Raw genomic sequence first — 25,632 nt, 5'->3', positions numbered from 1 at the left:
ACACCATTCTTTGAGTTTTTGTGGCACTGTGTTCAAATCTACGGCTACTAAAACGTTTCAATCCAAACCAACCACGAAACTAAGGCGAGTGCACAGTATAATGGCGGCGCATGACGACACCGACAGCCTTGGTATGAGCCGCATAGACGCTAGCGCCAGATTCCTCTCTAGTGTAAATAGTAGGAAACTCTATGAATGCAAACATTCAACTAGCCAATCTTTACAGCCGTGCCCTCAGATATGTCTGCCTTCGCTTACTGCCGAGCATTCCTACTAGCGTAGCAGGAATAGTGTTGTCAAAGTGTGTGCATTTACTCCATACATGCTGCGTACTTCATGAATTTCCTCATGGAAAATCTGAGCGGAATATTGTTGCACTAAACTTGCTTTTAGCACTGCATATATTACTGCTGTGCTAGTTTGCAATTGTGTTGCAAATACAAGAATACAGCACGTTGGAAATTGTACTTGAAGAATGCAACTTAATTGTAGCCACACACTAGCATGCCTGCTAATGTTTGACACTTGGCATTGAGTCTTCGCATTTTGCATGCTGTGTGTAGAGCTCTGTTGCTTTCTGCGTTTCACAAAGGCACCCTTAGTTTTTTTTTTTTTTTTTTGAGAAGACAAAGAAATATCACGACTGCACACTAAACAAGACAGTGCTAAAGGCACCCCCCCCTTCTTTTTTTTCTTTTTTTTTCATATTTAGTGCCTATCTCGTTAAATTTAGTTGCTGCAAAATATGCACAGCTTGCACTTTCAATTGGATTCCCAAAATATTGTGCTGGGGATGAAAATTTGTTTTCAGTAATTTTCACAGAGTTGCCAGATGATGTGTATTCGTTTATTTGTTGCACAGGTGTAGTGTTGTGCTTGCAGCATTATAAAATCAAGTAGCGCATGCAGTGTGTGGTTTTATTGCGTGTCCTTTGGAATATAAGGTTAGGACTAGACAAGGGCACCGTGTGCAAGCCAGCCTTGGTCGCAGTGCTTGGGTGATGGCCTGGTGGAATGTGCAAAGCACTTATGTCGACACAATGTTCCCGTGCAGGAGTTTGCAGAAAAGATCATCGCCGAGACTCACGGGTACTGGAAGGCCCTGATGCAGCGTGCTGACACGAGTCCATTGAACTGGTAATAAGACGTGCTCTCTGTCATTGTTGTCTGCTAACACCTGTGGGCTAACGTACAGAATACAGAGAACCCCGGCTAGCTCCACTAGAGAAAGCAGCACCAGCCATACACTGCACAGACTCGTGCACAGGTTCATGTACTCTTGCACAGTAGAAACTCTGGCTATCAAAGTTGAGGCTTTATTGCCTGGCAAATACAGGGTACATACAACAGGGGTGAGACAGCTGCGCATATTGCGCCTTTCTGATACAATTCCATTTTCCTGTGCCAAGCTGCTCCAAAAGCACAAAAATGGCGAAAATTGCGCCAAACTGCTCCAGAAGAGCCTCAACGGCACGGATTTTAATGCTCATGTCAGTTTTGGCGGGGACAAAAGCAGGGTTCGCACAGACCCTTGAAATCCTTGAATATCCTTGAATTTGATAACATTAATTCAAGGGCCCTTGAAACTCCTTAAATATAAATGAGCTCCTTGTAATCCTTGAAAATTTAGTGGACTTTGTTTCAATAAAGCAAATGAACGACGTATTTCCGTAAGTCGCACTGATTTCAAAAACGCGTTTACTGAGGCATGACCGCGAAAACAATTAGCTTTGACAGAAGAGCAATAGCAGCAAGTTTCGGTTTCGAAACCGGCAGCGCCTGTGTCGTCTGGCAACAAATGCGAGCCAGAAATCCAACCCAATCCAACGCAAGTTATATCAACGGTCGGTCTCGCGCGTCATTTCTCAGCGAAAGTTCGCGTTTGTGCTGTGTGCAATGCCTGCAACTTTACTTTGACAAGATGCCAGGCGGAAAGTGCAAGTTTCAGTCTGCGTGGCTGGAGCACAGCGAATATCGTCACTGGGTGAGGCCGGAGACAAGCGACCCTTATCGAGCGAAGTGCGCAGTATGTCAGAGGTCAATGGGGGAGTCGGCGTTGAAGAACCATCAGAAAAGTGCCAAGCACCGATCCAAAGTTGCGGCAGGTGAGGGCTGCTCTTCCGTCACGAGTGTTTTGCAAGCGGCAAACGTCACAGAAACGACTTCTCAGCGGGAAAACACGGAAACATCCTCTCGAGCTGAGACCCTTGACGAAGACTGCAGAAGGCATGACTCCGTGATTGAAGCCGAAATTTTGTGGACGATGAAAGTTGTGTCTTCACACTACTCATACAGCTCCAGTGGATCAGTTTCCGAGCTGTTCCGAAAGATGTTTCCGGATAGCGATATCGCGAGAAGCTTCACTTGTTCGGAAGAAGCTGAAGCGAAAAACGACCTCACCTACTTAGTCAAGGCAAAAAACTTCCGTCGAACTGCTAAAGAAAAGGAGCTGGAGATAGCTTCTGTGGAAAAAGAAATCCATGCGAAAACTGCGCTGCTTTAATAAGTCTTGTAAGCAAATAAAATTTTGCTAACACTCCTTGAATTTTGCCCATTTTCATCCTTGAAATCCTTGAAAAGTCCTTGAATTTTCAGTCAAATATTCTGTACGAACCCTGCAAAAGCTTCCCGCATCCCGGTCACCGCTTTTATCGTCGGTCAATCGCAAACACAGAAATGGCACAAATAGAAAGACTGAAACGAAGCAAGCGATAGCTTCTAAAACTCGATTCGCTTTCCATCGGGGTTCGCAGAAACGGCCTTCTCGATTAGGCATCGCTGTGGCAACAAATATGGCCACCACCTGATCTGGCTGCTACCAACGCGCTCAGTGCGTATCGCCGATATTTTCCCTGGTTTATTTGACGCTATCAGCTGAGTTCCAGTCCATTCATTCTATCTGTTGTGGCTCTGAACAGTGGCGTTAACGCGAGGATACGGTTTGAGATTGGTGCCAGATTACGGGAGGTTGGGCGGCTCGAAAAAAAGTTCATTGAAATGTGGGGCCTTCGGCGTGGTTTGTCCTTGAGTGCGAAACGCGGTGCGCGCGTCTATAATCGGGTTCGTGAAGTGAATTTTTTGGCTTGTTGTGCTGTTGTAAAATGTTGAGGTGTTGCTGTGCTTCGAAGCGCGATCGCGAGCCTCGGGGATGGAAGGATGGACACGAAAGTTGCGGGCTGTGCTGCGGCGCTGCAACCTGTTCAGGCAGCGCCCAATAGCTGCAGGACTACACGGTTGCCATAGAACGCGACTATAACACTTGATGTATGCAAAGTGAAATTTAATGCCAAAATCTAGGTGGCTAAACATTAACGCTACTCAAATGACCATAGGGTGAACCTGCGCCCCGGGGACTAGGCTGGTTGGGCCAGGCTATGCGACCGTTAGCTCGAAGCAGCTCAACTGTTGCCGTGACTACAGTCGTTCGTACAACACAGCCTGGGATTACAAAAATAATAATTTTAGCATTAAAACAGCAAAAAAAAAAACGCCACAATTGCGGAGCCCTTAAATTTGATAAGAGTTTTAGTAGTTCGTCTGTTCCGTCGTGTACGTAGTTACCGTGCTCACCGGGACTTGTCTGGGCACTTGGGCATTCGTAGCCGTAGGGGGATTAGTTTCCCGCGCCTCCTCGCCCTTCCGCGCGCGCAGGCGCAGACCGGTTCGGTAAACCCGATAACAAAGCAACCAACAGAACAGACGGACTGCTAAAACTCTCAAATGTTAACTGCAGTTTTGTTGTCAGTGTTGCGTGCAGGCGCAACACAATATCACCACTTAGGAAAAAGGTAGTGCAGTTAGTACTTTGTGATACTCTTAAAAACTCTTTCAGGTAAGGCTGTTTGAGTGTTCTGTGTATTCAAAACTGATTGAAATGTGCACTTGACCCTGCAAATTGCTGAAATAATGATTTTTTAAGCTCACAAGACGATGTATTAAATATCCCTAACTGCTCCAAATCAAGATTCTTCTGCTCCAAAATCGAAATTTTGCTGCTCCGAAAACTGCTCCCAAATCTGTTTGGGCTGTCTCACCCCTGATACAATCAAACCCTGCAATAACGAATCCACCGAGAAAGGCCAAAAAATTCGCTTTTGCGGGAATTTTGTTGCCGCAAGAATGAAACATAACAAGAAAATCGCCGCAAACCGAAGATTTATTTCTGCAAGTCGGTTATATTACTTTGTGAGCCTTACCTTGCAGTAACTTCACAGCTCAGCTCCCAGAGTGCATGTGCTTAATTGCTAGTCGTGCGCGCCTAAGAACGACCAAATCATATCAAACACGTTCAAAACACCCCACTGGTCCGCCTTCTCTGCATGTTTTTCTCCCTGGTCCTCGGCACCAGCTATGTCCGAGCATGCATGTGAAGTCCAACTTCTTCTGTTGACAAACTTTGCCAGACAGTGGCACTGATCGTTGTTTCAATGCTGCCCACAAAACTAAGTGAGCACCGCTTTGTGGATGTCTAGAAAGGACACAGCCGTCACTGTTTCGTTTTGTGCACGCTAAAGAGTGGCATCCTTGCTTTTAAAAATGGTAGAGTGAGCCAAACTGCAGGCGGTTTCAAACTCGTCGGCGCTATCCTCCCTTCTTCCACTTGGGCCACTGACTTGGGCAATGATGGCTGCCTTATCTCGTAGTGACAAAAACATCCGCGTTTTATTGAGAGCAAATGTGCCGATTGACAAATACAGATTAGAAAGTTTTAGCATAGTGGGTAGTGCACACTAACGCTATGGTAGCGGGTGCCGGGACCCGACTGGGCAGGTGTGCATTCATTCCGCATTCGTTCCATGCCTCGCCGAACCTGCGCATTTGTTCCGGTGAGAGGCCACCTCCTCACCCTCACTGCGGGCATGCACAGTCGGGTCCTGGTAACCTGCCGCCGTAGCGTTAGCGTACGCTAGCCACTATGGTAAAACTCTCAATTGTCACAGAACGAATGCACGCACTCTGTTCAGCTGTAGCCGGCTAGCGTAGCCCAAGCCAAAGACGTGCCATGAGTCACCATGTGTCGCCCCTGGTGGTGTCGCTGCAAGGCTGCCTCCACGGCTGCCTGTTCCACAGGCTTTGATGTAAACAAATATGGCATCAGACATGCAAGCGCACTGTGGCAGAAGTTTACACACTTTGAGTCCGAAAAAAATGCATTTGAGCACTTTTCGGGCACCGTTAGCCACAACAGGGTAGATAAAACGCTGTCTGGTCTGGCAGCGAATTTCATTAACGCAGGGTCACTTTCCAAAAATGTTTCATTGCTGCGAGATACAAAATACATGGGCTTTTGTGAATGTTCTTCGGAGATCCTAAAATGTTTTGTTGCCGAGGGAATTTCGTACTTGCAGGATTTCGTTATCGCTGGGTTTGACTGTACCAGACAACACGACTGTCGCTCGTGGGGATGTGTGCTCGTTTTGCTGATTCAAGCCACGGGGATGTCCTCGCGGCCACGGGAAGAGCAGCTTCCCTACAGCCGGCCAAGATGGAATCTCAAAGCAGAGTCCTGTGGAGCCAACTGAGTTCTTGGTCATTGTGGCCATTAGAGTAGGGCCTCCTAAAACGACCAACACAGACTGAATTGCCTAGATAACTCCCCACAGAAAGGTGTGATGGACTCTTTTGGCCTTGTGGGTGTACGACGCATATGAACGGGACTCGAGAGGGCAAGAGGGAAGAAAGTATATTCACAGTGCCACCAGAAAACGAGACAGCAAAAAAGCGGTACCATTGCGAATCACAACAGCAAAAAAAACACAAGTCCAATACCCCTAGCCAGCGTTCAAGAGAGGGGGGAAAAAAACGTTCTCACAGCCGCCTCGACGGTCATCTGCGGGTCCCACACGCGTTGGCGGGCCCCGACTCGCACACCTCGAACTACTCGAACTCGAACGGGATCACAGGAACTGCGGGTCCGCCCCCGGTCCTTGTCCGCCCGTCAGCTCCGAGTCTCCGCTGCCGCCGGAACCGTGTTCCACCTCCAGCCTTTTTCTTCCTCCTTCACGTCTTCATGCGCCAGCGCGTGGTCCACTTTTCCCAACTGTGATGGCCAATCCTCACAATCAACCCCCACTTCAAGAGGTTGTTGTGCTCAAACAACCTGCTCAGACGGTTTAGATGTCGTCCGTGGGCCATGATGCAGAGCGTTCAGCGTCTTTGACAGCGCGCACACACACAAGCGCGAGGATAGTTCAAATTAACGGGTACAATAAAACACACCCATTGATAAAGCGAAGGCAGAAATAAATTTCAAACAACCACACATCACTCTAGCCAAAACAAGTGAAAAATTCATTGCAGCGGTGGGGGAAAAAAACAAGGAAAATTAAATGATAGTCAGGGTGCAGACAGTCGACTCATGTAATCGGCTCCAATGTTCTCCCTACCCTTAATGTATTCCACCACAAAATCGTATTCCATTAGAGCCAGGCTCCACCATAACACACGAGTGTTGATGTGCTTTGCCGATTTTATATAAGCTAGGGGCTGGTGGTCACTTTGCAGTACGAAGGGTTTCCCAAATAAGTAGACGTGCAACTTCTTCACGGCCCATATGAGGGCAAGTCCTTCTCTTTCTCTCGTGGAGTACGCAGCCTCACGAGGTAGGAGACGTCGGCTCGCATACACAACAGGGTGTGCAATTCCGTCATGCTTCTGCAGGACTACGGCGCCAATGCTGGTCGAGGAAGCGTCGGTCCGTAGGATGAATGTTTCTGAAAAAGCAGGAGCTTTGAGAATGGGCTCTTTGGAAAGCATCTGCTTTATAGTGTTGAATGCCGCTTTCTCGGCGTCACCCCAGGCAACTTGATACGGTGCTCTCTTCTTTGTAAGCTCCGTCAACGGATGGCACACTTCGGCTATCGAGGTACAAAATCTCTGTAGTACCCAGTCAGGCCTAAGAAAGAGCACTCCTGTTTTTTCGTCTTGGGGCATTGTGCAGCCTGAATTTTTTCAAGCGTCTCTACCTGGGGCCGAAGGAGACCATGACCAACCATGTGACCTAGGAACTTGACCGAGGCGTACCCGATCACGCTTTTTTTCGGTGGAATGGTCAGGACAGCTTGTCCGACCCGTCGGAAGAATGCCTGAAGAATGTCTAGATGCTTCGGCCATGTTTCTGTCGCGATGAGCACGTCATCGAAGTAATGGTAGACATTTGGGAGGCCGTCGACTAGTTTTCACATTAGCCGCGTAAATACTGCAGGTGACGTCTTTATGCCAAAGGGCATGAACCGAAATTGGTACAGGCCAGAGGCGCAAGAGAACGCTGTCATTGGTTTTGACTCCCCGCCCATAGGCACCTGCTAATAACCCTTCGTAAAATCAAATTAGGAAAAGTATCTGCATTTGCCTAGTTTTGCGAACGTCATGGCAACTCTTGGGATGGGCTCATTGTCGTAGACGAGGATGGAATTCAGTTGACAGAAATTGACACAGCCTTATTGTGCCATCCCTTTTTTTCGCCACCAAGATGGGGGACTGATAAGGGGACTCTGAAGGCTCGATGACACCTATCTGTAACATCTGCTGCACCTCTTTGTCCACCGGCTCCTGAATGGCGAAAGGGATTGGGTACTGGCGCACCTGGATCGGTGTGTCCGACGTGAGACGCAACTTGCACTGGACCAGATCGGTCCTGCCTGGGACATCTGAGAAAATCATTTTGTGCGTATCTAGGAGGCCAGTAACTTGTTCCCCTTGTACTTTGCTTAAGTCCGGGGAAACCGCCATGTCGTGAAACGTTTCTTGCTGGTGTACAGGCAGACACGGCGGTTCTTCCGCGTCCTCAGACTCGAGTGCGACCGAAGCTTGTTGGCGTGGTTGTGCAGCTGTAATCCGGGGTTCATACTTTTTCAACATGTTTTGTGGAACAAGCTGGTTCGTGTTTCCAAGTCAATGACATAGTCGACATCATTTCTTCTTTCCAGCACAGTGAAGGGCCCCTTCCATGTCAGGATGAGCTTGTTCATGTCGGACGGGAGAAGCAGCAATACTTGGTCTCCAGGACTGAGTTGACGCCTTTTCGCCCTTCTGTCGTAGTAGCGTTTCTGCACTACCTTGGCTTTGCTAAGCCGTTCATGTGCAATGCGACAGGTGTCTTCTAGGTGCCGTCTCAGATCGACAACATAACCGTACAATGTCTTCGTGTCCTGATCGATTCCTTCTCCTGTCCATAACTCTTTCAGGATGGCCAAGGACCCCTGACGTATCAGCCATAGATAAGGTCAAAGGGCGAGAAGCCTAGGCTAGCTTGGGGCACTTCGCGGTAAGCGAATAGTAGCGGCACCAGGTATCTGTCCCAGTTTTTAGGGCTCTCCTGGCACATGCGGCGAACCATTTGCTTCAGCGTGCCGTTGAACCGCTCGACAAGCCCGTTGGCCATGGGATGATATGGTGTCGTTGGCAACTGTGTGAACGAAAGTAGCCTGCTCAGCTCCTTCATCAGGCCTGATGTAAATGACTTTCCTCGGTCGCTAACGATTTCTCGTGGGAAACCAACGCGGGAAAACATTTCCATCAACCTTTCGGCCACCTTCTCCGTCTCAATACTCGGTAAAGCAACTGCGTCTGGATAACGTGTTGCAAAGTCTACCATCGTGAGGACGTACTGATTCCCCTTCTGGGAGGTTGGGGAGAGAGGACCGATAATATCGATCGCTACTCGCTGGAACGGGGTCTCGATGACTGGCATACTTCCAAGAGGTACGCGCCCCACCAGATGTTTCAGTACGGTTCTCTGGCAGACATCACAGGATCTTGCAAAGCGCGTGGTATCGGATCGCACACCTGGCCAATAAAACTCCTCCAGCACCCTATCCGTTGTCCTTTTGATGCCTTGGTGGCCGGAGAGAATCCCCTTATCAGTCCTCCATCTTGGCGGTGAAAAAAATTGGTGCTGTCTGAACACTGCTCGGTGGAAAGTGGGGTTCCTCCGGGCAACGCCGCCTGCATAATCATTGCCTAACGCGTGAGCGAAAAATGGCCAAACAGCCACTCTCCTGTTGCTCTCTCCTACCCTTCCCCACTCCGTAGCCTTCCAGCGTGCTTTCATGTCTGTCGGCCAGCGCCGCTTCTCGGAAACTATGCAAAATAGTTGAAAGTTTGTTTAGCGTTACCCAGGCGGCGCTCCTACGCCTTCTTTTTCACCATGCCTGTCTGTCTTGGTCTGTCACTGATAAAACCGCCTTTGCCTCGGAGCAAAATGACTTGCGCTGCCGTAGGCTAATGCCGGCTTTGCGCGCTTATCCACTTGGATCACGGGCCCAGAAATTTTCTGGGTGGGGCATCCCCCCTCGGTTCCCTCCGCATTTCGGTCTTGTTTTGTCCCCGCGGTTCGCACTCCGCATCGGTAGGCACTTTTAAAATTGAGAACTATACTGTAGAAGCACCTGGACGGCGTGGCGGAACCCTCAGCTGCTTGTCCTTTTGGGAGAAGTGAGCGCCTGAACAAAGAATGTGCACGCAATTTTTTTTCGTCCCTAAATCATCCAGAGAGAAAAACATCAGTAAAATAATGGCTGCACCATTCGAAAATATCGTTTTTCTGTTCATATTTGTCTACACGACAATTAATGTTCTCACACTATTTCAGTTTCGCCTCCGTCAGTTATCTTGAGCGAGCGACACGTATGAAGCGAGCGAAACTTTGAATGAGATCTCCGGTGCGCCCCGGAACTATCGCCCCGTCGCGGCTAAGACGTGAGCGAAACGGCTCTTGAAACCCAACAGGCAAGCTGACAGACACACGTCGTAGAAGTGGGTGCAGCGTTCGCGACTTGCGAGCAGTGACGTAAGGCGAGATGTCCGCTGGCGCGCGCCACACAGCGGATGAGTGCCTGAACTAAGCATCTCTACCCTTCCCATTCAAAGGCACGCGACGCGTTAGGCAATGTTTATACAGGCGGCGTTGCTCCGGGAAAGCGGGTGCTGGTCGGAGGCCATCGAGAGTCCGTCCGCGGGCAACCTCATTCGCAATTCACGTGGTATTGTGGGTACGGCACACCATGCACAGCCAGAAAGGAAGCTAGCATGCACGTGACCATGCCTCTGGCCAAGGTGGCCGCCCCCATGACCGGTGTTGTGCCAGGGCACCCGGCCCAAATGCGTTGCACACGGGGCGACGCGCCGACAGCGGGGCTGATTCACGCCTCGTCCAAACCAGACCGAACCGCCCGCGGCAGGCAGGCTGAAACCAGCTGAAACATGCAGCGCCGCAGAGTTGCCTCATCCTTGCGTCGCGGCGACTCGGCCGAATCCTGCATCAGGTGAACGACCGGCAGCGGGCATGTCGCTACTCGGCTGGAGGCGAGCTTGCGGAGACGGCATGGGCGTCGCCCTCCTTTTCCCCATCGTGGCGGCTCGGCTGACTCAACCGCTTAGCTACCATTCGTCGGATATCAAACTTCAGCCAGCGAGAGTCCTGATTGGAATGATTTGAACTTCTCGGGGCTCCAATGAACTTCCGGGGGTATAAAAACCCGCCCGGAGGCACATATCGGGGGCATTCTCCGGCGGCGCTTTTCGGAGGCACCGAGTGGAGAGGTGCTGTCGCCTTTGTGCGAGTCATGTAACATTTGCTTACCCTTGCACATACTGTGTATAAATGATACTTCAACTTTTCATCGGCTTGAGAGCTTCATCGCTCTGCTCTACGCCACGTAGGTAGTGGACAGAGCAAGGCAACGCCGCTACACCGCTGGCTGCGCTCGGATGGCCAGTCGCAACAGGGGTGGCTGTGGTGAGAGGGCCCAGTCCCAACAGCGATGACAGCGTCAGGATGGCCGATTCCCAACATTGGTGACAAGCTGGGATGTGCGTCACAACCTTGGATTCAGCGCTGGGAAGGTCATTCCCAACACCGGCAAAGTCTGAACACATGCAAAACAAGACATTGGGGCCAAGAGGGGTCCCACACACCGAAAGAAACACAAATGAGGGCCTAAATTCAGCTTAAGATTGCAGCCCGAAGGTACTTGCTTATGGAATGAACGAACCGCCATTCAGATAATTGTCTGCCCAGAAAGGGATGTGAACTGTTCACATGCTTTCTTCACAGCTCAACCGTCCTGCCTGGAAGCCCCCATCAGATTAGCGATGGTGAGGCCTCTTCCATTGTCAAGTCTACATCGGAGCCCGGCCCTGATGCTGGCATGGATGCAGTGGGTAGGTTGACCTTGTGTGCAGAATGGGGCAAGCTTTCAGTGCCCATACTTTCAGTGGAGGCAGAGGCAGAGGCAGAGGCAGAGGCAGAGGCAGAGGCAGAGGCAGAGGCAGAGGCAGAGGCAGAGGCAGAGGCAGCGGCAGAGGCAGAGGCAGAGGCAGAGGCAGAGGCAGAGGCAGAGGCAGAGGCAGAGGCAGAGGCAGAGAGAGAGAGAGAGAGAGAGAGAGAGAGAGAGAGAGAGAGAGAGAGAGAGAGAGAGAGGGGGGGGGGGGGGCAATATAGCATGCTTTGAGTTTTCTGTTTCTGTTGCTAAAAGCTCTGACAGTTACAATAGGCACACCCTTAGGTGGTGATTGCAACCAAATTGTTGTGCTGTTGGATAAAATACCACAGGAATAATTATTTTATGCAGCATACGGTATCAAGGATGAAGTTGCCAGAGATAGGTTTTGCAGATTTTGCCATCTTAACTGAAGAGACATTTAAAGAAGTGCACCACATGTACCATTGCTGGCCTATTGTGATCTAGTATGCTCACTGGCAGCCTGTCTTACCCACACCAGCTTTTGGCCGACACTGTTTGTTGCAACAGGCATGTCGTGTCCTGCAAATTATAAGGGACCTTTATCCACACTGCCTAAAACAGCCCCATGCAGCATTTTCAAAAGTAGGGGTGTGAGAATTTTAAATTATCTACTGCAAATCAGATACAAAAGATATAATAACTGACTGCAAATTGCGTTGGATGTTTTTTAATATAAGTGTCTTTGCACTAAAGCAGCACTGATTTTTTTTTTTTTTTTCTGCTGCTATGGGTGTTTGCCAGCCCAGTTATACAGAGTGGCATGTTAGATGGTCGATCGCAGTGTAAATAATTGTTTACAGTGCCGTTTATTTATGTCGGTTACCCTTTCGATGAAACGAGCACCGAGGTGGCCGCTATGACAGGACGGTGCTGTTGACGCCACTTTTCTCGTTGCACCACAGCCGGTCTGGATGCGTGCGCACGCATCCAGACCGGCCGTATTTGCACAAAACTGAGCAGCATGACGTCAGTTCCCAAAACTGTGATGTGATGCACAAGGTGGAGCAGCGTGTGCCAACAGCGGCCAGCGCCTTGGCTGGGTCACAGGAGCCCTGATGTTGGCAGTTTGCGGTGAAGTGCTCAACGTGTCATGCTGCCGATGTCGAAAGAGTATCCGTTCTAAGCTTTCTGATGTGTGCAAAGATTAAAATTTATTTAAAATATGTTTACTGGCCGGTTGCTGTTGAAACTTCCTGGGAGATATCTCCACCTACAGCAGAAGCTCTTCCCAAAGTTACCTCAGCTTAGAAATTTTGGGTCGGTACTCCTTTGATGCATACTAGCTTCTTCACATTGCTATGGGAAAACAAAAAGGGGATTAAAGGAGCCATGAAGACAGAATACACAGGGTTCGTGCGGGCCCTTGAAATCCTTGAAAACCTTTGAATTCAGCAGTAGCATTTTCAAGGGCCTTGAAAGTCCTTGAATTTTTGCAGGTCCTTGAAAACCCTTGATTTTGGAGTAAAATTAAGAAGATGACCCCTCTGTGTACGAAGAACTGTATTACTAGTCCAGAAATTTCCGCCATGTTTTTACGGGGAAACCTTTGCGTTTCAAACAGAATACACTTAGCCGATAATTTTAAACGCCTGGCCGCGCTGAAATCAGTTTCGGTTTTGAAGGGCCTGGCTGGGCTGAGATCAGTTTAATTCAAAGGGTCTAGCCGGATCCATATCCAGTCCATCCCCTTGTGTTCGTTTTGAAAGTTGCATTCTCTCTCGTAGCTCGAATGTTCGGCGTGGTTTGTGCGGCGTGTAAAGTGTGCGGTCAAAATTACTGCACGCAGTGACTGTGAGTTAGGATAATGCCTGGTAAATCAAAGTTTCAGTGCTCGTGGCTGAACATCGACATTTATAGGCACTGGCTTGCACTGGATTCGGCGAATTCACATTGGGCGAAATTGAAGTTTCGATGCAAGTGAATAAGCGCTGCATTGATGAGGAGGTTGAATGCTTGAAAAAGAAGAAAAAGAAACTGGAGGTAGCTGTTGCTGAATTAACAGCTTCTGCAGACAGTTATGCAGAAAAACCCGCCGCGGTGGCTCAGTGGCTAAGGCGTTGCGCTGCTGAGCACGAGGTCGCGGGTTCGATTCCCGGCCGCGGTGGCCGCTTTTCTGATGGAGGCTAAAAGCAAAAACGCCTGTGTGTACGAGATTTCGGCGCACGTTAAAGATCCCCAGGTGGTCAAAACTAATCTGGAGCCCTCCACTACGGCGCGCCTCATCGCCTGCGTTGCCTCGGCGCGTTAAACACTACAATCAATCATAATACGACGTAGATAAGCAGGAGCCGCAGAGGACAGCTACTGCCAAATAAGGTTGCTAGACATAGGGAGCGCGGCAACCTGTCTAAGTTGGTGTCTAAATCCTTCTCTTAAAGAAATTTTCAACTAAGATCTACGGAGCCGGCGCGTCCCGCCCCATTCCGCATTCATAAAAAATCGTCTATAAAATCGCCTAACAGCGTCGGCGCGTTAAACCCTTCAATCAATCAATCAATCAGTTATCCAGAAAAGGCAGAGACTACGAGTGACCTCACCTGGATTGTCAAATCCAACAGTCTATGGGAGTCTGCCAAAAGCAATGCGCAGGATATCCTGAAAATCGACCTCGAAGTCCAGAAAAAGCAACATGAGCAGCCGTGAGCGTTGAATGAGTGCTTGTTTGCTGTATATTTGTCTTGTTCAATATGTGAGACATTGAAAAGCTGATGCTAATGCACTTTTAGTGTGAAGTGGGAAACCTCTTAATATGTTTTCTTGTGCAATACATATTAATACATCTTAACGCGTTGAAACTTGTGTTTTGTGGAAGTAAGGCCCTCAACGTGGTCCTTGAAAATATACTGGTTGGGCCTTGAAAGTCCTTGAAAACACTTGAATTTTTTTCTTTGATACCAGCATGAACCCTGATACAAGTATGTTTTATTCGAAAGACTTCGTATTTTATAGTGCCCCCAGCGCTTTCCGGCAGCAAATGATGCCGTATTCACTGAGAATTTGATCAATTTAGGTTAAAATTTTGATTCTCCCGCCAAATCGTGGGTTTTCGTAATGTCAGCAATGACGTCAGAAGCGCATGTATTCAACCGAACTTCCACTGCGTCATTCGAGTTTGCAGCCTTGCTGTCCGTCAGCCCTCCCAGATGACGCTGCTATAGTCATCCACGAACCGCTGTCCGCCGTTACTTTGTTTTTGAGCGTATTTGCACCTGGCTTGGTTTTCTTACTGTAAAAAGTGATCGTCTCGTGAAACCTGGGGTACCTTCGACAAACAGGGTCACATAAGACAACGCCGCTTACGCCAATCGGCCAGTGTCCTGTAAAACAACTTCAAAGGGGTGGAGCGCTGTGCAGCTAAAACAAGCATAGTGCACCCAGTACCAACAGCAGTGCGCATTGGTACTTCTATGCTTACGTGCGTTTTCGTAACTTTCATTGTTTACACCGCCATTATTACTGCTGTAAAATGATATATGCGTTGCACTTAAGCGCAAAGAGTTCGTTCGGAAAGCCTTTAAGCCGTGCCTAATTTGCCTTTGCTTTTTTCGTCCTAAGCCAATCGCACAGCTAAGCTCATGTGACATCATAGGTTCTGTTGCGGGAAATGAGCTAGTGGGTCGCATGGCCATTAAGTTTTTTACTAGTTATGTAGCTTATTTGAGCGAAGTGTGCGTTAACAGTGGTGTCAGTATGATTCTATCGAGGCAATCTTTCGAATGAACCGAGCTTGTGTTTTGTCCTCATGGCTCCTTTAAGGCAGTTACAGCTGTACACACCTGTGTCTTCATGTTGTAGTGCTTCATGAGAAACAACTGGTTTCAAAAATAGTGAATAAATTATTTAGGACACAGTGGCAAGGCAGCCGGAAAACGTACTGCTGTACAACAAGGCACATCTACCGGGCTGGTTACATGAGATAGCTGCTAGGCCATAGGAAGCCCCCCCTTCCCCCTTCCCCCTCTCGCTTGTGGCAGGAATGGCACCCGTTACTCGGCATGATGGCATCTGACTTTGGCAGGCAAGCGCTTGCATTTGTTGATATAAGATAATTGGAGTTCTCAAGACTTAACAGAAAAACATTATTTTTGCTCTTGACTTTCATGATTGGTAGAAGGTACCGTATTTTCCGGTGTATAAGTCGCGTTTTTTTTTCTAAAATTTTCGTTGGTGCGTCTTATCCACCGGTGCGACTTATGTATAACTTGCTGCCATGCGCAGTAACTACATTTCAGAATAAATTCAAAGTAACATCAAACTGGGTTGCAAAAACAACATGCAGCTTATAAATTATTACAAAGTTACTCTGAAGGAGGTAAACGTGCTGCTAATTTTTAAAATGACAGCTTGCCGATAAGTTTCGAATTTCGGGCCGCTTCCGTTCGTGTCTCTTCCATTCGCCATGACACCTTTATTGCGCGGATTTACGACAGCACGCAAGACACGCGCGACGTTTGGAGATAAAGGCCAAAGTAACCCGGTCCGCGAGTGGTGACGATGTTGGCGAAGAAGGCATCAGTGAGTCGGAGGGCGATAGCGATACGCCGGCGAATTCCCACTTGAAGTTGCTGAAATATTTGTTAGCGAGTCTGCAGAAGAAGGCTTCGATGGTTTTGTCTAAACACTCTACACACCATCTGTGTGTATCAATAAACCATTTTTGAGAAGTTAGTTCTGGCTAGACTTTGGACGGTATATGCACATCTAGCCCTCCTTACCGAGGGGTGCGTTCACAGGCGGCGGCTGCAGCAACCATGTACTTTCGCCGCACTTTCTAACGATCTGATTCACTATGAGTTTACCTAATTAACAAGGGCGTCTTGTATACCGGTGCGTCTTATACACCGGTGCGACTTATATACGTTTTTTTCGGAAAAACTGTCATTTTGAGGGGGGTGCGACTTATACAAAGGTGCGACTTATAGACCGGAAAATACGGTAAACTGCAATGCAGCGCATGACAACGTATATGACAATGCAGTGGCAGTAGGGCACATTCGCGTGATTTCAACTGGATACGGATTGGCTGTAGCTCCGGCTTCACGAATTGGACCTGCGCCTTGTGTAAAGATGGCCAGATACATCGTTATCACCAGCAAACAATGGCATCCATCTATGAGTTTGTTCATGTTTATGGGTGGTGGTGTGGGCGCACGGCGCACATTTTCGGTGAAACCAGTGAAACAGCATGCTTTTGGCGTCATGCTTATTTTATCGCAAAATAAATGTTCAAACTCAGCCCTACTGAGTGAAAATTTTGCTGAAGTGAAAATAAGCTTGACAAATGGTTCGTTATGGCGATGAATTTGTTGCATTGAATTCTATGGCTATCTGACGGGGAATTGGAAACATTTCGTTGAAGCGGAACTCGTTGTCGTGGGGTATAACTGTAACAGAAATAAGTTACCTCGCGTGAGGGGCTTGCAACCTTCAGAGGTGTGCTAAGAGGAGGGCAGTTGCTGTTATCAGGTAAGTGCAAATGGAACACGGGAACAAGGGTGCTATTATTTTTCTATTCTGTGTCAAGTTAACAGAGTAGGGAGTGTACGCTGCATAGGACGGCTTATTCCTTTTTTTCTTTTTTCATTTTGCGACCATACAACAATGCCCCAGCTGCGCCGGTCGCTCAACGACCCACCGAAAAACCGCACTATTAACGGTATTGTGCTTCAGGCAACCGCGTTTTAAGTGATATGCTTATGCATAGAGTTTTATGGGAGGCAAACCGTTAATCACAATAGCCTCCGTTATATCCATTCCCGCACTATAAGCGGTGACGTTATAAATGGTCTATACTGTACTTTTAATGGTAGAAGTATTGCGAATCATGTCTCGTTCAAACCCTCACAACCCTCGCTTTTTGATGTTTCCCAGCCCATAGTTAAACAGCAGTCATGTGGCACCTGGCATGCACTAGATGCGTAGATGTGCTTCGTAGGATGCACTAAATGTGTAGCACTAAATGCGGAAGGGCACATCTTCTACACATGCATAGGAGATGTGCTTTGAGGGACAGCATGCAAGCACAACAGCCACAGGCATGCCTATGGTGCTCCTGGCGGTACTCCTTGTGCATTTCGACAGTTTCGATGTGGGCTATCCAGTGCATGTAAGCATGCACATGAATTGCGAAAAGGCATATTTGTTAGTCACAGCAGGATTGAATGTATGGAGTGTGGAACAAGAAATGGCCTTAGATACTTGCGTTTTACCTTTATTTGTGCCCCGGTTCAAAATTGCTGTAACGTCTTCTAAAGTACCATGAAGACTAAGTACAAGTCTTGTCCATTAAAAAGATTGCTTTGTTCCAAAAACAGTGATACCAATTTTATCTAAACAGATGAAGCAGTGGTGACTCGTCAGCCACTTTCTTGCCAGGTCCTTATGATGTTGCAAGGTCTTTTTATGCCTTTGTGGCTGCTGACCAAAGCCACAGCGTAGAAACATACTAGGCGATTGTAGTGGGCCCTGAAGTTCCAGATTATGGTATGACTTTAATGCTAACGTGCACTCACACACTGATAGCTGTATTTATAGTGTTCCCCCTAATGTTACTGTTGAAAGTTACTGGCATCGAGTAGCATGAAATTTTATGTTTTTTTTTTTTGTTGTTGTTGTTAAAAAAAACTGTCTTTCATGGATTGGATGGTACCGAGTGAGTTACCATGAGCTAGTTCTTTGAAGCTACACAAAGTTGTATTTTGCCCTCATGACCTCTTCAGCAAATTCTGTCTTCTTTTCTCGCAGTGGACAAGTGGCACTTCGTCTGCCTCAAGTGAATTCCAATGGACAACTTACGGATGTCTCCAAACCAGCATGAAATAAATTGCTTGGGGATGCATGCTTGACTGGTGCATCTTTTTCTTGCAACATGTTGGCAGTTCGCAGTTAATGCCACCACCACCTGGTGCAGTAAGCTGCCAGTTATTTTCCTTGACCATGTAGCAGAAATTCCAATCAAAGTTTAACCAGCTCTCATGTTGGGTGCTCTCGCCATTTTGCCTTTCGTGAACACAGTCCGAGTGTCTATTCTGGTTTCACATGCAACAGCTCATTTCCAATGAACACACAAGGGAAGAAAACCTTGGATGCTTAATGACCTTTCCTATTTCTGTCACAAGGGACAGAATTAAGAGTTGTGTCAACATTAAAAAAAAAGGGGGGGGGGGGGGGGGGGAGGGGGGGTCATTTTGCTCCAGTTTCAAGACTTGGCATAGTTCTGGTTGCGAGGGATTCAGCTGTACCACTGCCCAGAAACTAACTTTTCTTACATCGCATGCATGTCACCTGCCCTTGGCCACTCTGGGCTCGCTAGATGTGGACACTTCGAAACGGACAAAACTCGGCTTGCACCCCGAGTGGTTGGAGCCTTTGAAGTAGAAAAATTTCTGCACTGAAATTTGTGCCTTGCAGTCAACGAACAGCAGTGCCACATTTGATGTCTCGTAAATCTAGACTTAGTAGGCGTAGTTTTAAAATTGAATCGCAGTCTTTGGGCCATGCTTGTTAGGGGGAGATGTCTTGTGACAAGTCTAAATTTCAAAGGTGGTGAAATTGGCTTTGGGTCTGATACTGTGGGTGAGGGAACGGATTTACAAAATTTTAATGCAAAAAGCATTAGTTGCCTCTGTTGGCTGTAGTTTGTGTGCCTTGTACACTCCAGTTTTCGACCAACAGATGGTACGGTACACAAAATGGCAGACTGCTCAAAGGCTTAGCGTTACCTTTCTCTTGAAAGGCTGCTCGAGCAACATCTTTGCTGGTATCTTTTCTGTGCAGGCAAGTGTGAATCCCCGTGGCTGCCCCTTTTGTGCATGCACGAGCATGGCTTCGCATGCTCGGCAACAATCAAGTGCCTGTGCATGGCTGCTGGACAAAATGCAGTGTGCATCCTGCCATATGGTGCAACTTCACAAAAACATGCTAATTGCACAATCAGCATTAGGAGAGTAGCAAAGTATGCCCCCACTAATGTCCTTTTCGCCTGGCAATGCAAATACAGTTGTGTCCCAAGTCGTAATAACTAGGAGAAAAAAAACGCGTGCCAATCCACCCTCTGAAGGTCGTTAAGCGAAGCCGTAAACAACACCCACAAATATCACCCATGCAACGTCACTTGAATTCACATATGTGGCTCTACAAAATATGAAACCAGAGACAAGTGAAATGCACTTAACCACACCCTTTATTACTTCAAGGAGATATTCTTTGCTAGGGTTAAATCGGTGCACGATTCATGAATGGTGGTTGGTTGAGTTGTATTGGCAAAGCACGAGTGGAAACTATTTCTTTACAAAATTAAAGGAAGCTCAAACCCGGTGTTAGACAATCTTACTTCTCCGTCTCTGCCGCCGCTGACGGAGGCGACGAGATCGGCGACAGAGACGGAGTAGAAGTGACATGCCATGCGTTAGTGTGAGCTTCCTTTAATTTTCATAACGCCAAGCGCATGCGCAAGGCGCGCACACGGCTGCTACACAGCGGCACACCGCCACGCGTAACACTATCTCGTGGCATTCAGTGAGAACACAGGGGGTACACCTGCAGATGTGCTCGGTGAGAGCACAGTCTGTCTCCCCTGTCTCTGTGTGGGCTCGTAGCTCAACCGGTAAGACAACGGGTTCTCGCTCCGTTCCTCTATTCGTTCCAGCTTTGATTCCTGGCAGTGCCAGTAACTTTTATTTGTTCGCAGGAGGTTTCTGTTGACATAACAGTCACGACAGAACCCTTGGGGGGTAGAGGTAAAAAGCTTTGTTTTAAAATGTAAAGGACGATCATAATACTGTTCGTTTTTTTTTAGGTCTGTGGAGAGGGTGTTTTCTACGAAACCTACCTTTTTTCGTTCATAGTTTTGAGGGTGGGGTGCAAGTACACTGCTGAAGTGCTTTTTTCTCAATCTTGAGGAAAATTGGGATCATGCCAAACACCAGGATGCATAAACTTTTCAGGGCGAAGCATCTTTAAATGTAATGGTGACAGTGTGCATAATGCTACCCTTGACTATTATTCGATTCGATAATTTAGCGGCCAGTGGGCCCCACAAGTGTCCATTTAGCCCGTTTATAACAGAAAATACTTTTCTGCAATGCCATTTTAAAAAATGCACTGCATGTAAGCAGCGGGCTGGAACATTTGATAGCATTGAGATAAATGTCACTAAATGTACTTGCTGATTCCTTAAAATATGACGCTAATAATGAACTTAGTGCAACTTATCTGCGACAAAACACTGAGCAATCAAAAGTACAGACCTTCATGAAAGTGGTATCAATGTGTTCATTTCAGGTACGCTCATAGCATGCAAAACTCTGGCACATATTTTTTTCCCTCCTCCCAACACACCTAACCCTCGCGAACCACACCAAATTCGTCGCCGTGACCTGCTCATTGTGCCACGCACTGACAAGGCCCACAAAGCACCATATGCTAAGGGAGTCCCCGGGGCTCGCAGCAAAGAGAGAAAAAAAGACATTTTCCTTCGAACATGAAGACCCTCCAGGAGTGGGCATCGCCTTCCCTAAGCCAGGCACACCAAAAGGAGACTGTGAAGTCCCTGTGGACTTTTGCATGTACCACGGGGACAGGAGAGAGAATGCAGAAGCTCCCACCTCTCTTACCCACTTTCCCCAACCCTGACATGGCCCGCTTCAAATGAAGAATAATCATCATTATTTCTTGGAATAAAAATAAAAAAGCCACAGGCAATTTTGATTCAACCGTGATTAGGCAATCAGGCACTGTAAAATCCCGGGATTGCTCACGTGAAAAATTCGTAGCTGAACTGTCACAAGGTCATCAAACACATAAAATGTGAACGTGAAAATGCGCCTTTCGGCCAAGCTGGCTGAGGGTGTGAAAGTACTGTTTTTCGAAATAAAGCAGTCTGTAAACTATGAAGAATTAGCATTCTGCCTCCTCGACTTCTTAACGGTGTATGAAACTAGTAGTACAGTTCCACTGTCAAATCAGCAGCACAATCAATGATAGTAGTTAAACAATTCCTGCTGTGAAAACCGTGGGTGTGGGTTGGAATGCCAGTACTATTTGCAAATGTCACAAATACATGCAGAGCAAACAGTGGGGACTTGTTCCCTTCTTTTTTTTTTTTTGGAGGGGGAAGGTGGGGGTGTAAAATTCCCTCCAACGTGCATCTGAAAACATATATGTACCACCTTCTGTGTAAAGAATGACAATGTTTCACGCCCCTGCAGTTAACATGGTCGAAGAATACTGGACTGCTCTCTACTTTGAAGCACTTCATTCATGGAAGACTGCTGTATCTTTAGCTGTAATAAACATACCAAGAAACAGTTGGGTGGTGTGCCACATCTAAGACTATACTCGTACAGAGTTCCACGTGACGTATTTGATTAGTAGTCGGTTCACAGTGCCGCTGGTGCTCCATGAAATTTAAAAAAAACGTTTGTCTGTATGCTTGCACACTTGATAACATGTTGCACTCCTCCAATTTCCCAGAGTGCTGAAAAGTGGCTACATAATAAGTTACAATGCGAATATTTTTAAGCAAATTACGGATCTTTTCGCAAAAGAACGATAGCATGACTATGCGAAGTGTGATCACGTTAAATGAATTGGACACACGCTAAATGTAATTTGAGAACCATTCCCCCATTGCAGGTTTGTATCCAGCGAGTGGAACATATATTTGCCTTTTTTACAACACAGAATGCAATTCCCATCTTCGGAGGCAATTTTAAATGGCCGATGTGACTAAGTCTGCTAAATCTGCTTGAAAAACAGTTGTGAAGCTAAGCACCCGCCGCGGTGGCTCAGTGGCTAAGGCGTTGCGCTGCTGAGCACGAGGTCGCGGGTTCGATTCCAGGCCGCGGCGGCCGCTTTTCTGATGGAGGCGAAAAGCAAAAACGCCCGTGTGTACGAGATTTCAGCGCACGTTAAAGATCCCCAGGTGATCAAAATTAATCCGGAGCCCTCCACTACGGCGCGCCTCATCGCCTGCGTTGCGTCGGCGCGTTAAACCCTACAATCAATCAATCAAGCTAAGCACAACACACACTGTGGTATTTCATTGACTACAACAGGGCAAAGAAAGCACCGCCATTTTCTTTTTCTATATACCTGCACAGAAAATGTCCACATGCACGCCTGCATTCATTAACAAAAAAGTTTGATGGTGGCTTTTAACATGGGAGAAAATTAAGTGAAAGTAGTAGCTGATCCATCTTTCAGCATGCAACTAAAAATAGTTAAAGGTGCTTGCAAAAAAAAAACAAGGGAGAGAAAGAGGAAATAATGTTAAACACCAGAGTAGGTTATCTTTCAACGAACGGGCTATTGGAGATTTTACAACAGTGACCGGAATTTCGCGTTACTTTTGCAAGAACAGATCTGTGCAGATTTATGGTAGTATCATTAACAGCAACAAAAGCCCCACACAAGAGACCACAAGCTGTAACTTGCCACTACAGTAGAACCTCACTAGAAAACCTTGGAGAATTTACAAATCTTCTATGGTCCCACAATGTGCAAGATTGCTAAGTCTGCTAAATATAAATAATTTCTTTCCAGGTTAAGAGATCTTGGCCTTTGAAAAACACACACAAAAAAGGCATTTTTAAAATCCAAAATCGCATTGGCGCAAACAACAACGGTAACAAGAAAGGAAACTGGGCACACACTTCTTTTTTCTTCAGTTCTCACAGGATGAGCCGTATTGAAATTTCTAATTTGCACATGCCAACATCTACTGTGAAGCATGCAGTGGTGAATCGTGCTTCGAACTTCACCCAACAGGAAGCAATTTTTTTCCCCATCACTGCAAACGTCCTAGCATTCAGTAGTGGCCCGAGAAGGTGTTACTGCGCCAGTTGTTGGGCATGCAAAAACTGGGCCTGTCAACCATGGGACCGGCGCTCTCCTCCCCCTGGTGGGACTTCCTCCTGGCCGCCTGACGCTTGGCCTTCTTCCTGCGCTTGGCCGCAGCTTTCCTGGCAGCCGCCGCGGCACCCCTGGGACCCCCCGCCTTGCGCCGCTTGGCAGCCGGTGGATCGTCCTCTGTGCGATGCTGGTCCTCCTGCTCCGTGGGCGGGAGTACTCCGGCCTGGTGCCCTGGCTCGGCTCCTGGCCCCTGGGTGGCCTGCTCGAGGTCGGGGGGCCCCACATGCCCATTCGGCTGCCCGTTCTGGCACTGTGGGCGGAATCGGTTCCGCTTCCTAGCCACTCTAGATGCCTGGGGCTCCGCCGCAGCCTGCTGCTCGCTCTCCACGTTGGGTGTTGCCCGCCCATTCTGCCGCCCTTTCTTTAGTCGCAAGGAATCTCTATTTCGTTTCTTGGCCGCTTGTTTCTTCTTCCGCTTTTCGTCTGGAAAAGAAAAAAACAGTGGATTTGTGTTTGTGTGCTTTACAGGCACTGCGATGTTTTGTACAGCAGGCAGCAACCCCCTCCAAGCAGAATCAGGCTGGCACTTTAACCTCTTTTTCTGCCTGAAGCCTCCTCTATGCTAGCGGAAACTAATTAACGCTAACAGCGTTATGTGACATATAAACATCAGCCTATCATGGAAGACAATGTTCCTGTAATCTCCATCTACCCCAACCCCCCCCCCCCCCCCCCCCTTTATGGGACTCTGCAACACGCTTTGAGCAGTGCAAATAAACGTGCACGATGTTTAGATTACACTGCCAGAAATACCTGAGCCAAATATCACACGTGCACGAGAAGCGGTAAGCACACAAATCGTGGTGAAAGACTCTGAAAAACCAACTGCGCTCTCTTCATTTCCCTCATTCTGAACCAATGGCACTGCTGTATTTACGTTATTTCAGCGGTGGCTGTCCAATTGGCTGTTGCTGGTCAACTTCACGGCTTATTTCCTGCATTTCCTGTGACGATCCGTCATCGTCGATGCTGTGCAACCTCTTCTATGCCTGAACATTTTGAAAAGTTTTGGCGTTTCTTTTGTGTTTTGCGTGCACGCGAGGTTTCAGCACTCGAAAACAAACGTTTCTTGCTTCGAAAACGCCCTACCAGCCTAAGCGCACGCTTGCGAGCAGGCACCCATGCCTGCTTTTTTTGTTGCACCAAACCGGAAATAGACCCCTCCACACTGTGGAGAAAAGGAGAAAACTCCCCAGCCTGTGATATGTCGAAGCCCACTGAAGAGAACGCCACAAGCCGCCTCCCTCTCTGGGCAAGAGCGCACAGCTCTCGTGGCGTAGTCTGCGGTTGAGCTGAGAGGAATCGATTATGTGCGATTTTTCATCGTGCATAGATTCGGTGATAGTGAATGGATTTTTATAATTCTTGTGGGAGAAGATTGCTGGGACAATATACTTCATTTCAAAATACACTACGATTAGTTGGTGGCAAGTGCTGCAGGATCCCTTGAACCCCCCCTACCCCCTACTTCTTGAGCCTTATTTTGACTTGCGGATAAGATTTCCACAACAGGACGCTCACAAAACTTCTACAGCACATTTCAGAAATGGAGTTTGGTGGAAAACTTTGTACTTCGGGGTGGGTAAAAGTCCTCTATTGAAGCAAGACACTGAAGGCCGGACAAAAAGCCATTACTGCGCCTAATCACCAGATTGCAGCCACAAAGCCACAAGTGCCAGGACACCTTCATCAAAGCACATCATCATTGAGAGGCGAACTACAAAACCAACACGGTGATACATGCGTCTTTTCGGGTCCTTTCAAGTACGCATGAAGACCTCTAGCTTTGTTTCCAAATTGTCCATTCCTGCCAGCAGGTGCCAACTTATTTTTGCAAGTGGTCTATCAGTGCTTTCTCTATCGCGAGCAGCTCAGTAAAATGTAGAATCACCTTGCTTTCAGAAAACACTTGAGTAAAAGTTGCCGACCACAGCATAAGACATATCCACACAAAATGTATGCCTCACAGCCCACTTCAGTGCAGGGCCATGGCTATTGTGTTCCTTAGGCGGCATCAGGGGAGAGCCAGACGTGAGAATAGCTCAAGTAATGAACTAATACCCTTGTCAAACGTGCAAATTTAAGTGTGCCTCCACCGAGTGTACCAGCTTAAAATGTCAGTCAGGCATAGTCAGACGGCAAACGCGAATGACATTTACCGAAGAATGCAATTGGGACCGAGTGCGTTCCCAAAATACACTTCACCTGGGGCTGGCTCGCCAAGTGAGTACGTAGTCTTGTCAACAGGGGTCGAAACATTGGGAAAAATAACACAAGAGTAGCACTTAGGTGACTGTAGTAACTTATGAAGGATAATTGAAGATTTATTTCTGGTTTATTTTAACAAAAAGAGGACTAGCAATAAAAAACAATAAAATCTCGTACCCAACAACACAGAAGCGCACACATAGGTGGTTTGTTGTGCTTTTTGGTTGTGCTCCCACTTCAGGTTTTTGTCTTAAAATCTACACTC

At 47.6% G+C, this 25,632-nt stretch overlaps 2 protein-coding genes across 5 annotated transcripts in view; one reads left to right on the top strand and one right to left on the bottom strand.

The window, feature by feature from the left end:
* LOC144142222 (uncharacterized) overlaps positions 1-18,091 on the top strand; it is a 119,568-nt gene extending 101,477 nt beyond the window's left edge. For all 4 annotated transcript variants that reach the window (XM_077673595.1, XM_077673590.1, XM_077673602.1 and 1 more), the window contains exons 9-11: positions 1,055-1,137; positions 11,057-11,163; positions 17,991-18,091. In XM_077673595.1, coding sequence (XP_077529721.1) covers positions 1,055-1,137; positions 11,057-11,163; positions 17,991-18,022 — 222 coding nt within the window. In that variant the 3' untranslated portion in view covers positions 18,023-18,091. The remainder of the gene's footprint in view (positions 1-1,054; positions 1,138-11,056; positions 11,164-17,990) is intronic.
* A 1,342-nt stretch (positions 18,092-19,433) lies between these two features.
* The window catches only part of LOC144142213 (uncharacterized), a 41,993-nt gene continuing 35,794 nt past the window's right edge, over positions 19,434-25,632 (bottom strand). Inside the window, exon 7 of the mRNA XM_077673575.1 lies at positions 19,434-23,582. Within this exon, the coding sequence (XP_077529701.1) occupies positions 23,056-23,582 (527 nt within the window). The 3' untranslated portion in view covers positions 19,434-23,055. The remainder of the gene's footprint in view (positions 23,583-25,632) is intronic.

This window comes from Haemaphysalis longicornis, unplaced genomic scaffold (genome assembly GCF_048455015.1).
Source record: "Haemaphysalis longicornis isolate Haplotype H1 unplaced genomic scaffold, Haemaphysalis longicornis Haplotype H1 scaffold_1, whole genome shotgun sequence".
Lineage (NCBI taxonomy): Eukaryota > Metazoa > Arthropoda > Arachnida > Ixodida > Ixodidae > Haemaphysalis > Haemaphysalis longicornis.
This window is presented reverse-complemented; position numbering and strand designations above follow the sequence as displayed.